Here is a 12500-nt window from a genome sequence, read left to right as displayed (position 1 = left end):
CCCCAGATTAGGCCGTGCATTGATCCTGTAGACATTCCTGAGTGATTTCTGAGCTTATGGGGGCACAGGGATCAGACACAGACCTTGCCCTCAAGAAGCAGGGACAGGGACATGGCAATCTTGTGCCAGCCAGGCCATGGCAGGGGCAGACCGAGATCCTGAGGGCAACTCCGGGGCTGAGGGCCGTGGGGCAGAGCCTCTCCAGGGTCCAAGGCTCCTGTCGGGATTCTCGTCTGGACTGACTCAGGACGGGTGAGGGGAATCACTCCGGCGGGGCAGGAAGCCCTCACAGAGGGCACATGACTGCACATGTCACCCTGGGTCACTGCAGACCTCAAGGATGGCAGCTGCTCAGAGCCCTAGGCATGTGGAGGGGGGTGAGAGGAGAGGCAGGCAGGGCCAGGTCAGGACAGCTGCGGCCAGTGCCCTGAGGAGTTTGGGTCCCACTCTGGGGGCTGCGAAGGCAGGGCCTCCCAGCTTAGCTGCACGAGTCACATGGCAACCAGGCCAACAGCAGAATGAGTGCATCGCAGTGTCGGTGTGCGGGCAGCAAGCCTCAGAAAGATCCCTGGGGTTCAGTGTGCACCGAAGAGTCGGAGCCACTCAGCAGTATGCCCATGACCCAGTTTTCCTGGGGTTGGGTGGTTCTGTGGGGAACTTTGATCTGTGGTATTTGCCCATTTCTGTGGTGGAAACACTCCCATCACGGCCACTTTCAACCAATTGACGTTGCCTGAGCTTTGAGTGGGAGCAATCCCGGCCCACACGGGACCCTACGCTCCAGGACTTCAGGGGTGGGTGACAGGGTTAAATAGAAGTTTGAGTGTAGTTTGGAGGAGGCCCTTCAGGAAGGGCCCCAGATGGGAGGCTTCTGCAGCCATCCAGGGTGTTGCCTTCCGTGGGGCCGGAGGGGGAGTGCAGCTGGTGGTTTGGAGATCCTGTTGGTGATTCGGACACCCTCTCCAGTGCTAGCAGAGCCTCTGCCGTGACCACACAGCCAGCTGTTCTCTGATGCTGAGCGTTCCGACGGCTCTTACACTCTCCTGCACGTTCAGGATTGAGCTAGAGACTCCAGGGGGCCACCGATGGGCCCTTTAGCCAGAGAGAGAAAAGGGGAAGAGGAGGAAGAGGAGGTGGAGGAGGAGGAAGAGGAGGAGGAGGAGGAAGAGGAGGAGAGCTATAAAAGGCAGCAGTCAGCTCCCGTGGGCCAGAGCGCAGTAGGTCACCCTCCCACCACCACTCCACATCCCTGGCTGACTCGCTTTCCTGAGGCTTCTGATGCACAGCCAGCTGAGGCCTGGGTGACACGGATTGGTGTTGGAGCTGACAGAGGTGGAAGAGGACTGGCAGGCAGGGGAGGCAGGATGTGGCAGGGCCCAGGAGAGAAGGCAGGCCTAAGGAACCCAGACTATGGGGGTGCACAGGAGGGTGGAGGAAGCAGGTCTGCTGAGAGAATGTGGGGTCTCCAGGTCCCCTCCACGAGCACCTTAGGAGGTGGAGGGACCCAGCCAGAGGCCCGAGGCCCAAGGAAGCAGGCGAGGTGGTCCCTGAAGCTGCCCCGACTCATCCCTTTCACAGCCATCTACAACCTGACACAGGGGCAGAGGAAGGGGAGACGCGGTGAAAGCCCGTGCTGCCTGAGCTTCTGCGCATGTGCGTGGGCGCCGCTAGAGGGCTTGCGAAGATGGGTTCTGGGGCCCACCCTCAGGGCTCTTGGTTCAGCGATCTGGGTGGGCACAAGACTGCATTTCTTTTTTAAAGAACTTTTTTTAAGTTTGTTTCTTTCATAAGTGAGAGAGCGAGAGAGAGGGAGAGGTGGACAGAGAGGCAGAGCCCTTGACAAGGTTTTGACATGCATCTCCAACCCCAGTCTTAGCCAGCCCCAAACCTCAGGCACACACATGCTCACTTGTAGGCCCACTCAGGGAGGTCTCTGGATACGAACCCAGAACTTCCCCATGTGGGTCAGCCTTGCAGAGCATTGCTTTTTGCCTCTGCACTGCCATCTGGCCCCAACTTTGCATTCCTGACAAGTGCATAGGGTGTCAGGGGCCACACTTTGAGAACTCCTGGTCTAGAGTCACGGATTCTTTCCACCCATTTCCTGTCCTACTCATTCTTCTAGAGATGTGCCCAGACCCCTGAGCGTGCCCTAGTGGGCGTGTGGTCAGCTGTGATGTTGGACTAGTGTGGGGGCGTGGCCATGCCCACAACAGTCATTCACATGGAATGGCCAGCCAAGTCCAGTGTGAGACAACCCAGAGGACTCAGAAGAGAACTGCTGTGGCCCCTCTGGTCTGGGCTGTGCCTTTTTGTGGTCCTGTTTGCCTCCCACCTTCCCCAAGTCCCCACTGATGAGGTTGAGGGGACCGAATAGTAGGGAGACGCCTCCACTCACCTCATCATGCTGCTTGTCCTCAGTACGTCAGTGTAGTTTCTATCACTTTATTTATTTATTTTGTTTTGTTTTGTTTTGTTTTTGAAGAGGTTTGTTGTTTTTGTTTCTGTTTTTTTGCTATAGGGCGCATGCGCTTGTCAGAAAGACACACAGAGAGAGAGAGAGAGAGAGAGAAAGCGAGAAACCACCTCCCGGGGGATGGCCATGCTGCAATCCATTCTCCTCCATTCTCTTCCCAGGATCTTGGGCACGCACGCACACGTGCCCCGCATAAGTTTAAGCCACCAGGCCTGGGACTCGAACCGTGTTCGACTACATGGGAGTCCAGTGACATAGCCCTTAAGCCAACTGCTGGTTCTGTTTCTATTACTTTAATTTGCATTTGGTATGCAGACTTATTAGAAACTCTTAAGTGCTTCTGGGTCTTTCTCTGGCGATCCTAGTTGGGTGGTCATCGTCCAAGGCAGGGGCTCATTGTCCCCGTCCCTGTCCCGTCTCTCCACAGTGCCCACTGCCATGCCGGCAATGAAGCTCTGTGCTGGGCTGATCACGTCCCTGGTAATGGGACACAGATAATTTTGAAAATGGGAGACATTACAGAGCCTAGCATCCAGCCATCTGTGACCACAGTGCCCTCCTGTTTAGGAGAGACTCCGGGCTGTGACTCAGGGGGACAGATGTGTCCAGTAGTAGGACTTGTGACCGACTGCAGACTCCCGAGCCTGGCCCGCTGCTCCGTACCCTCCTCTCGCTGTGCTCCCGTGGGAAGGAGTCTAAAAACAGCGCCTAGCCCCAGGGCCAGGGAGCGTTCTTGTGATGACTGACAGATGACACCACACAGGCGTCCCCTTCTCTTGGGCTTCAGCCCTTGGCCATCCCTCAGAGGGCAGCCAAGGGGAACACAGCCCCCCAGTACCTCCCTCTGTGTGAGTCCAGAAGAGACAGGCGCTGCCTGGCCTGGGAGCACAGAGCGGGCTGGGCGTCCCCGTGCTGAGGGGGACTGCGGCGGGTTTTATTTCTGTTCTTTGTCAGAGGACACGTCCATGCTCGTGAGAGGGGAGTAAGGTGAGAGGAGAGAAAGGACCTCCAGTAGGACCTGGTCTTGTCATAGTTCTTTTTCTTCCAACTCTCCGTCCCTTCAGGATCCTGGGCACAGTGTACTGGGCATGCGTTTCAAGTGACCAGCGTCAGGACTCACACTGGGGACTTGAACCAGTTGGCCATGTAGGATCCAGCCTCCGCTCAACTGCTGCACTGTGGGGCCAGCCCATGGCAGGCTTTTGAGTGAAGCCCCTGGCGTGTCCTCGGCCAGGTAGTGATGGCTGTCAGGAAGAAGGAGGCCACAAGCGTGGGCCGCCGTCCCGAGGTGCTGTGGCTGGGCCTTTCTCAGGCGTTCCCTTGGTGAAGGGCCGGGTTCCCATCAGACCTGGTGTTGTAGGACCAAAAGAGGTTCTGGACTTTGTTTACTCGTGTATGTAGACGGTCTTCCTCCCAGTAACTTCCAAATCGGCTGCTTAAAAAGACCCAGAAAATCAAGGAGAAAAGAAAGAAGCAAAGCAAAGGACACAAAAATGCAAAATTATGTGTTGATGATAACATGTATGGTGATACCTTAGAGCTAATATAGCGTATTCATGCCAGAAAAATTCATTTTGTATGCTGTAATGATGTACAGTGATAATAATAATAATGATTATAACAACAATAAGCAGTTTTCTGGCCAGCCGGTGGCGTGGTGGGTAAGGCAGTTGGATCCCACGTGGTCGACTGTGCAGTTTGAGCCCTGGATCCGGCATCTTGAAAAACACACCAGACATGTGTGTGCATGCCCAAAACCCTGTGAGGAGAATGGAGAAGGTTTTGTGACATAACCATCCCCCATGGAGGGGTGCTGTCTCGCTTTCCTTCTGTCTCTGCCTCTGTCTATGATTAGTGCACACTCTGGCAAAATTAAACAAACAAAAATCAGGTAATGCCAAAACAATAGAAAGAAAAAAAGAATAAAACCCCCAATTTTCTAGATTGGCACTTCCCTCAAGTATGAAGTGGGACGGATGTATGACTCTGGTGTTAAGAGCTGTGAAATAACACGTTTATGAGCTGCATCAATAATATGAGTAGTGACATTTCCGTAATACTCAGCAACATGCCAAACGAGATAGTACATTTAAAAAATCTCTTTCTGGGAGCAGCAGATGGGATCATGGTTACATTGCTGGACTCCCACATAGTCGACCATAGTTCGAATCTTGGACCCTGCGGCTTAAAACCCATACCGGGCGCGTGTGCGTGCATACTCAAGATCCTGAGAGGAGAACGGAGGAGAAGGGATTGTGTCGTGGCCATCGCCCCGGGGGGTATTTCTTGCTCTGTCTTTCTATCTCTCTCTCAGGGGAGCACAGGTACCCTATAGCAAAAATGTCTCTCAAAAATACAAATAAGGTGAGCATTAAATAGTTCTAAATATTAAGACAAAGTAGGTAATTAGGATAATTCGGACTTTAAGGGGAAATTGCAGTCCCTGGAGGAGTAGAGGAGTTTGGGAGCAGTTTCTCTCTCCCAACTCGGCTTGCTTGCCCTCTGTGCTCTCGGACAGTCTGGACGGTGTGGAGACCTGGCGTCTGCCTCCTGCTCTCGCTCTGGAATCTCTTCTGTAAGAAGATTTCAGCAAACCTGTCCTTGCAACACTCAGGACCAGGCAGAGCTGGACTCTAGGCCCCAAGATCTGAGTACAGAGCACTTGTTAGCAGAGTCCAGGGACCTGGCCTTCCCAGGCTGGGAGCGGGCCACAGAGGTAGCCACTTGGGGCCTGGCTTGCGGTGGCGGGGTGGGAGAAGCATCACTCCCTCAGGTCACAGGCAGAAGAATCACCCTTTTTTTCTTTGCGTTAGGTTGGCTCCCATCATCTGAGACTCCACCGAGGCCTGGAAGCCAACGCCCCTGCTTTTGACAGGTAAGAACTGCCTGACACCATACTTGTCATCAGAGAGTGGCACAGGGTCAGGGGTGGCAGGAAGGGGAGTGGGAGTGGGCATGCAAGCCTAGAATCTACATTTGCCTTTTACTTCATACTCAAACGGAGTTTTTACAATGGGGTTTTTACTTGCTCTGAAGGTGAATTAATCCACGTTCAGGTAACACTGCAATTATTTTATCTTATCAATCCTTCTTGCAATGAAGCTTCACCTATTTGTCCTGGTTAGTAGTGAAAATCTAAACTGTAGGATATGTATAGCTGTTTCTTTTCATTTTAAAACTAATGTATTTCGAGGTTTTAAAAAGTGTAGAAAACGGGGACCAGCAGGTGGCATGAAGTTAACTTTGTTGGACTCCTGCATGGCGGTTGGCAGTTCAAGCCCCGGACTGGAGGCTTGAAACTCATGGTGGGCTCATGTGCACGTGTGCCCAAAATCTGGAGAGGAGAATGGAGGAGAGATTGCAGAGGTAAATTCTTACTTTCTGTCTCTCTGTCTCTTTCTCCGGTGAGTGCATGTGCTCTGTAGTAAAAAAAATCTCTCTTAAAAAAAAAAAAAAGGATAGAAAAGGGCCAGGAGGTGGCGTGGAAGTTAAGGTTCTGGAACCTACATGGCCAACTTCGAGTCCCACACCTAGTGACTTGAGAATCTCACCAGGCATGTGTGCATGCATGCCAAAATCCCAACAGGAGGGTGAAGGGATTATGGCATGGCCCTACCCCCTCCACCCAGGAGTGATTTCTCACTTTCCCTCTTTCTGTCTCTCTCTGGTTAGTGTGTGTGCCCTATAGCAAAAACTTAAAAGAAGTACAGAAAGATATAAGATGAAAAGAAAAAAACCTAACTCTTAATTCCCATTCTTAGAGATTTTACTATTAGTAATTTTTTTCTAGGGAAAAAAAATGTCATGTACATATTTCATTTTTTTAAATAATTCTTTTATTTAACTTTATTTATTTATTTATTATTTGACCAGAGAGGGACAGGGTGAGAGAGGGAAAGTGAGAAAACAAGCTGCTAGGTCTGGGGCTTGAACCACGGTTGGCCATGTGGGAGTCCAGTGCCCTTAACCACCACATCACCTGCTGGCCCCAATATTTGGTTCTTAAAACAGACATTGGATAACACATTTACTATTTTAGAACTTGCTTAACAAAAGCCGTTTCTTTGGTTTTTCTTTTTAAAAATTAGCTGGAGGGCGTGCATGCTCTCTGGAGAGAGCAGCAAGGTGAGGAAGCACCCCGTGGCAGTGGCCATGCTGCAGTCCCTCCTCCATTCCTCTCTTTGGGATGTTGGACACTCATGCACATATGCCTAGTGGGTTTTTTAACACACTGGGTCCAGGACTCAAACCATCCAGTTGGCTTGTGGGATCCAGCTACCTTAACAACCACGCCGCCAACTGACCCAGGAAAAGCCATTTCTAAGTTGAACTGTTTGTAATATGTACTTGAATAGTTTATAGGTCCTTAAAATTTTGCTTTTTAATTCTAAATATTAACTTTAAAAGTGATTTTAATAAATAAAATAACAGTTCTCAGAAGTTCTCAAAAGTAACTTTGTAAGTGTTTTAATCATTCTTTTTGAAGGGTGTGTGCACTAACCAGAGAGACAGAAAGCAAGAAATCACCTCCCTGGGGTGACAGGCGCCTGGAGGAGGGAGGAGCACCCTTAACTAAGGTCGGCCAGTGAGCGGACAAACCTGAATTCAAACTCTCCACTCCAAACTCCCTGTCCCTTCTCCTACACGGCACTATCCTTTCAAGTTATTGAGAGAACTTTTTTCCCTCTTACTGAGTTAAAAATAGTCCTTTTGTGATAATTTTTAAAAATTATGCTTGTAGGGACTAGCAGATGGCATAATGGTCACATCACCATGGACTCCCATGTAGTCGACCGCGGTTCGAGTCCTGGACCTGGTAGCTTAAAGCTTACAATGGGTGTGTGTGTGTGTGTGCCCAAAATCCCGAGAGGAGAATGGAGGAGAAGGGATTGCGGCGTGGCCATCCTCCCAGGGGGGTGATTTCTCACTCTCTGTCTCTTTGTCTCTCTATGTCTCTCTGGCGAGTACACACTTCCTATAGCAAAAATCTCTCAAAAAAAAAAAAAATCTGCTTGTAACAGAAACATGTCATGGGGACCAGCAGTTAGCGTAATGGCTATGTTGCTGGACTCCCACGTAGTTGAACATGGTTCACGTTCTGGACCCGGTGGCTTAAAACTCATGCTGGGCGCATGTGTGTGCATGCCCAAGATCCCGAGAGGAGAATGGAGGAGAAGGGATTGCAGCGTAGCCATCCCCCCTGGGGGGTGATTTCTTGCTGTCTGTGTCTCTGTCTCTGTCTGGTGAGCACACACACCCTATAGCAAAAAAAAAAAAAAAAAAAAAGAAACATGTCCTGGCCCAGCTGTGGGGACACACGTACGAATGGCACCATGCTTGGGAGGTGGGAGCGTGTAAACACACGTTGTGGTCCTAGCTGAGTCGGAGGCTGGGACTGGAGGATTATGACCTGGAGGAATCGTGTCAAACGATCGCTGTCTCTCTCCCTCCTCCCCTCCACTTTCTCATCGGGGGAAGACATGTCATCGTACAAATTTGGAAATGAGAAAAATGTTCGAAGAGAAAAAAATGTAAATTATACGTGCACTACCACTTCTGGCCTTCTGGCGTGTTTCCATCCAGTCTTTCTTTCTATATTTAAACATGAACAGCTCACTGTTAAATTTTAATTTTGTATTTTATTTAATTTATTTTTCTAGGCGTTTTTCCCTTAGAATGAGGGCGCTCACCAGAGAGAGAGAAACACGGTAACCACCCTCGAGACGGGGTGAAATCACCCTCCAGGGGTGATGGCCACACCACAATCCCTTCTCTTTTATTCTCCTCCTGGTATCTTGGGCATGCAGGCACATGTGCCTGGTATGAATTTCAAGCCGTTGGGTCCGGGACTTGAACTGTAGTTGGCCATGTGGGAGTCCAGTGATGTAACCACTATGTCATCTACTGGTCCTTATATATGCTTTTTACACTGTATTTTTTTCTCTATGTTTTTCTAAAAGCACTACATTTAAATAGTTCTAACATTAAAACTATAAAGTTTTTTTTTGGGGGGGGGAGAGATTTTCACTGTAGGGTGCGTGCGCTCGCCAGACAGACAGAGAGAGACATAGAGACAGAAAGCGAGAAATCACCCCCCAGGGGGGATGGTCACGCCGCAATCCCTTCTCCACCATTCTCCTCTCGGGATCTTGGGCACGCACGCACACGCGCCCGGCGTGAGTTTTAAGCCACCGGGTCCAGGACACGAACCGCGGTCGACTACGTGGGAGTCCAGTGACATAGCCATTACGCTAACTGCTGGTTCCCAAAACTATAAAGTTATTTTAATAAGGTGATAAAGGATAAATACTGGAGCCTCTCCAAAATATTTAAACATTTTAAAAATAACTATTTATTTAATTTTATTTATTCATTCATTTATTTTAATTTGACCAGAGAGAGACACAGAGAGGAGAGACAGATGAAAAGTGAGAAAGCAAGCCATCAGGTCCAGGACTCAAACCACGGTTGACCATGCGGGAGTGTCCAGTGCCTTAACCACGGCCAAATACTTCAACGTGTCTATTTTAAAAACTGCCTCTGATATTGGAGTATTTTCCTAAAGCCCACGTGGTTGCTGGGTCTCCTTATCCTGAGACCCAGCAAGATGCATTACCTGTAATGAAATGCCACACTGAGATGGACCCTGAGGTTGAGGGCTCTCCCAGCTGTCCTAGTTTTCAGGAGGATGGGTGCCAAGTAAAATAAGAAGGTAACTTCAGAGAGATGTTCATGCAAGGTCGGGGGCCAGCCGGTGCCGTGGTGGCTAAGGTGCTGGACTTCCCACGTGGCTGGGAAGTCCTAGACCTGCTGCTGTAAAACTGGGCACATGTGCGTGTGTGCCCAGAATCTTGGGAGCAGAGTGAGGAGAAGGGGTTGCAGCATGGCCATCTTCCTTGGGGGGTGATTTCTCACTTTCCTTCTCACTGTCTCCTCTCTGTCTGGTGAATACACTCACCCTATGACAAAATAATAATAATTATTATTATGATAATAAAGAAAAGAAAGAAAGGTCAGGCTATTTGTCCTAGATCTAACCATGGTACTTCTTGGGAAGTCTGTGCACCTTGGTGCAGAAGTCTGGCTTGCTGCTCTCTCTGGCCTGTGCCTGTAGGCAGACAATTGACACTCAAGGGAGGGTCTTCAGTTCTTAGAGGGTGAGTTTTATGAAAAAAAATATGCATAGATTTCTCTTTGCCGCAATCCCTTCTCCACCATTCTCCTCTCGGGATCTTGGGCACGCACGCACACGCGCCCGGCGTGAGTTTTAAGCCACCGGGTCCAGGACACGAACCGCGGTCGACTACGTGGGAGTCCAGTGACATAGCCATTACGCTAACTGCTGGTTCCCAAAACTATAAAGTTATTTTAATAAGGTGATAAAGGATAAATACTGGAGCCTCTCCAAAATATTTAAACATTTTAAAAATAACTATTTATTTAATTTTATTTATTCATTCATTTATTTTAATTTGACCAGAGAGAGACACAGAGAGGAGAGAGAGATGAAAAGTGAGAAAGCAAGCCATCAGGTCCAGGACTCAAACCACGGTTGACCATGCGGGAGTGTCCAGTGCCTTAACCACGGCCAAATACTTCAACGTGTCTATTTTAAAAACTGCCTCTGATATTGGAGTATTTTCCTAAAGCCCACGTGGTTGCTGGGTCTCCTTATCCTGAGACCCAGCAAGATGCATTACCTGTAATGAAATGCCACACTGAGATGGACCCTGAGGTTGAGGGCTCTCCCAGCTGTCCTAGTTTTCAGGAGGATGGGTGCCAAGTAAAATAAGAAGGTAACTTCAGAGAGATGTTCATGCAAGGTCGGGGGCCAGCCGGTGCCGTGGTGGCTAAGGTGCTGGACTTCCCACGTGGCTGGGAAGTCCTAGACCTGCTGCTGTAAAACTGGGCACATGTGCGTGTGTGCCCAGAATCTTGGGAGCAGAGTGAGGAGAAGGGGTTGCAGCATGGCCATCTTCCTTGGGGGGTGATTTCTCACTTTCCTTCTCACTGTCTCCTCTCTGTCTGGTGAATACACTCACCCTATGACAAAATAATAATAATTATTATTATGATAATAAAGAAAAGAAAGAAAGGTCAGGCTATTTGTCCTAGATCTAACCATGGTACTTCTTGGGAAGTCTGTGCACCTTGGTGCAGAAGTCTGGCTTGCTGCTCTCTCTGGCCTGTGCCTGTAGGCAGACAATTGACACTCAAGGGAGGGTCTTCAGTTCTTAGAGGGTGAGTTTTATGAAAAAAAATATGCATAGATTTCTCTTTTTTTGCACCAAAATAAACTCCTACTTTAATTACATTTTTCCGTGAATCTTTGAGCCTTCAGAAGCCTCCTACGGCAGGATGTTGAGTGAGCAGGCGTGGTGGCTGGGAGAGGTGGGTTTTCTCTCCCCAGGGCTCAGTTCTCTCATTGCTCCATGCTTTGGGTTAAGGGGACTGGCACCCTCTTCCCAGACTGGGTGAGACCCTGCCTGATCACCTTTTCTGGGCCATTGCAGGCACATGGTGCTTCTGAAGGAGCAGTACGGGAAGCAGGTGGTGGTGAACCTGCTGGGAAGCCGCGGAGGTGAGGACGTGCTCAACAGAGCTTTCAAGGTATGTCCTCCTTCCTCCGGGCCCTCAGCTACGGGGGCGGGGCCTGCTGTCAGGGGCAGGGCCTGTCCAGTGGGTGGAGTCTGCTGGACTGACTACAAGGGCTACAGCTGCCTGTCACCTGAGTTTCATTGTTGGTAACTGCCTGGTGAGGGGAGAGGGGTCACTAGAGTTGTGAGGGCCCCCCACCCCGGTTCCTGGCCGGTTTCCATCTACCCTACCCAGCCCCGCGGGCTCCCTCTGCTGACTTCGCTGAGGTCTTATTTGGACTAAACCAGAGAGGGGCGCTATCCTGGCAGGATAGTGACTCCCCCACAGTCACCTGTCACCTGCTCCGGGTGTACCCGAGAGCCACAGTCTGCTACATCCGACGTTTCAGAACAAGCCCCAGCAGCCCTGCCCCTTGTTCCTTCCCGGACTCCCATGTCCCTGCTCAGTGGGGAAAAATCCTCTGGTCGTCTGAAGTCAAGGAGACCCCACTGGAGTCACTTGAAGTCGCCACAGAGGAGGGGTGTCGACCTTTGTCTTCTGTGGCCTGACCCCTCACCCCTGACCCTCTATCTGCAGAGCACCCAGCTGGGGTGTTCATCTCACTCTTTTCTTAGAAAAGCCACAAGCCTGAAGCTGGGACTTTATGGTTGGCAATTGTATTTGGCCAGACCAGTTTTTCCTGTTTGGTTTGTTGCTATTAGCAACAGGCTCCAGAACCATCTCTCCTCCCACCCATCTTGGCAGAGATGCTGGCTGCTTATTTTAAGGAGGAAGAAAAAAGAAGAAAAGAAAAAACCCAGATCTGCTTTTTTTCATGCCTCGAATTTTGAGAAAAGGATATTCCCTATCAGGAGGTGGAAATGCGCCCCCACCCCGCCTCCTGCACTGAAGCGAAGGCCTCTTCAATGACAAGAGGCCTAGGGTCCTGGCCCAGGCGGGGAGGACAGGTCCTGGGTGGGGAGAGCTGGAAGCCCGGCCTCAGTCCTGGCTTAGTCCAGTGCTGTGCTGCTCACAGAATCCCGGAGCCCCGAAGATCTGTGGAGAAGAGCAGTGTGTGTGACTCACAGTTCTGGAGGCCAGAGGCTCCCTGGCGTGGATGGGCATCAGGCTGGCTACGTCACAGCACAGCCGGCAGCAGCAGGAGGGTGGGCGTGTGCAGAGAGTGGTCTGTAGTCCATGTCTCTCCTCATAATCCCTGCAGAACTCGGTCATGGGGCCCTGCCCTAACCCCCCAAGTCACTAATCTCCTCCCAGAGCCCACCCCCCAACATAGTGTCCATCAAGCTCTTATCGTCCCACTCCCATCACAATGGCTCAGCCAGTGAATTTGCGGGGGACATATCCAAACTACAGCAGCCCCGACCGGGGTGCCCTGCCCACACCAGCACTGCCCAGTCCACGGCAGGTGCGCCCGGCGGCCGCACGA

The 12500-nt window shown here is 50.6% G+C and overlaps 1 protein-coding gene across 7 annotated transcripts in view; it reads left to right on the top strand.

The window, feature by feature from the left end:
• The window catches only part of SYNJ2 (synaptojanin 2), a gene marked incomplete at its 5' end in the record, with an annotated part of 79495 nt that overhangs the window by 25967 nt on the left and 41028 nt on the right, over positions 1-12500 (top strand). For all 7 annotated transcript variants that reach the window (XM_014590634.2, XM_014590633.2, XM_014590632.2 and 4 more), the window contains 2 exon segments: positions 5290-5351; positions 10990-11086. In XM_014590634.2, coding sequence (XP_014446120.1) covers positions 5290-5351; positions 10990-11086 — 159 coding nt within the window.

The sequence above is a fragment of the Tupaia chinensis genome, unplaced genomic scaffold (assembly GCF_000334495.1).
Source record: "Tupaia chinensis unplaced genomic scaffold, TupChi_1.0 Scaffold000468_1, whole genome shotgun sequence".
In the NCBI taxonomy this organism is placed as follows: Eukaryota; Metazoa; Chordata; class Mammalia; order Scandentia; family Tupaiidae; genus Tupaia; species Tupaia belangeri.
This window is presented reverse-complemented; position numbering and strand designations above follow the sequence as displayed.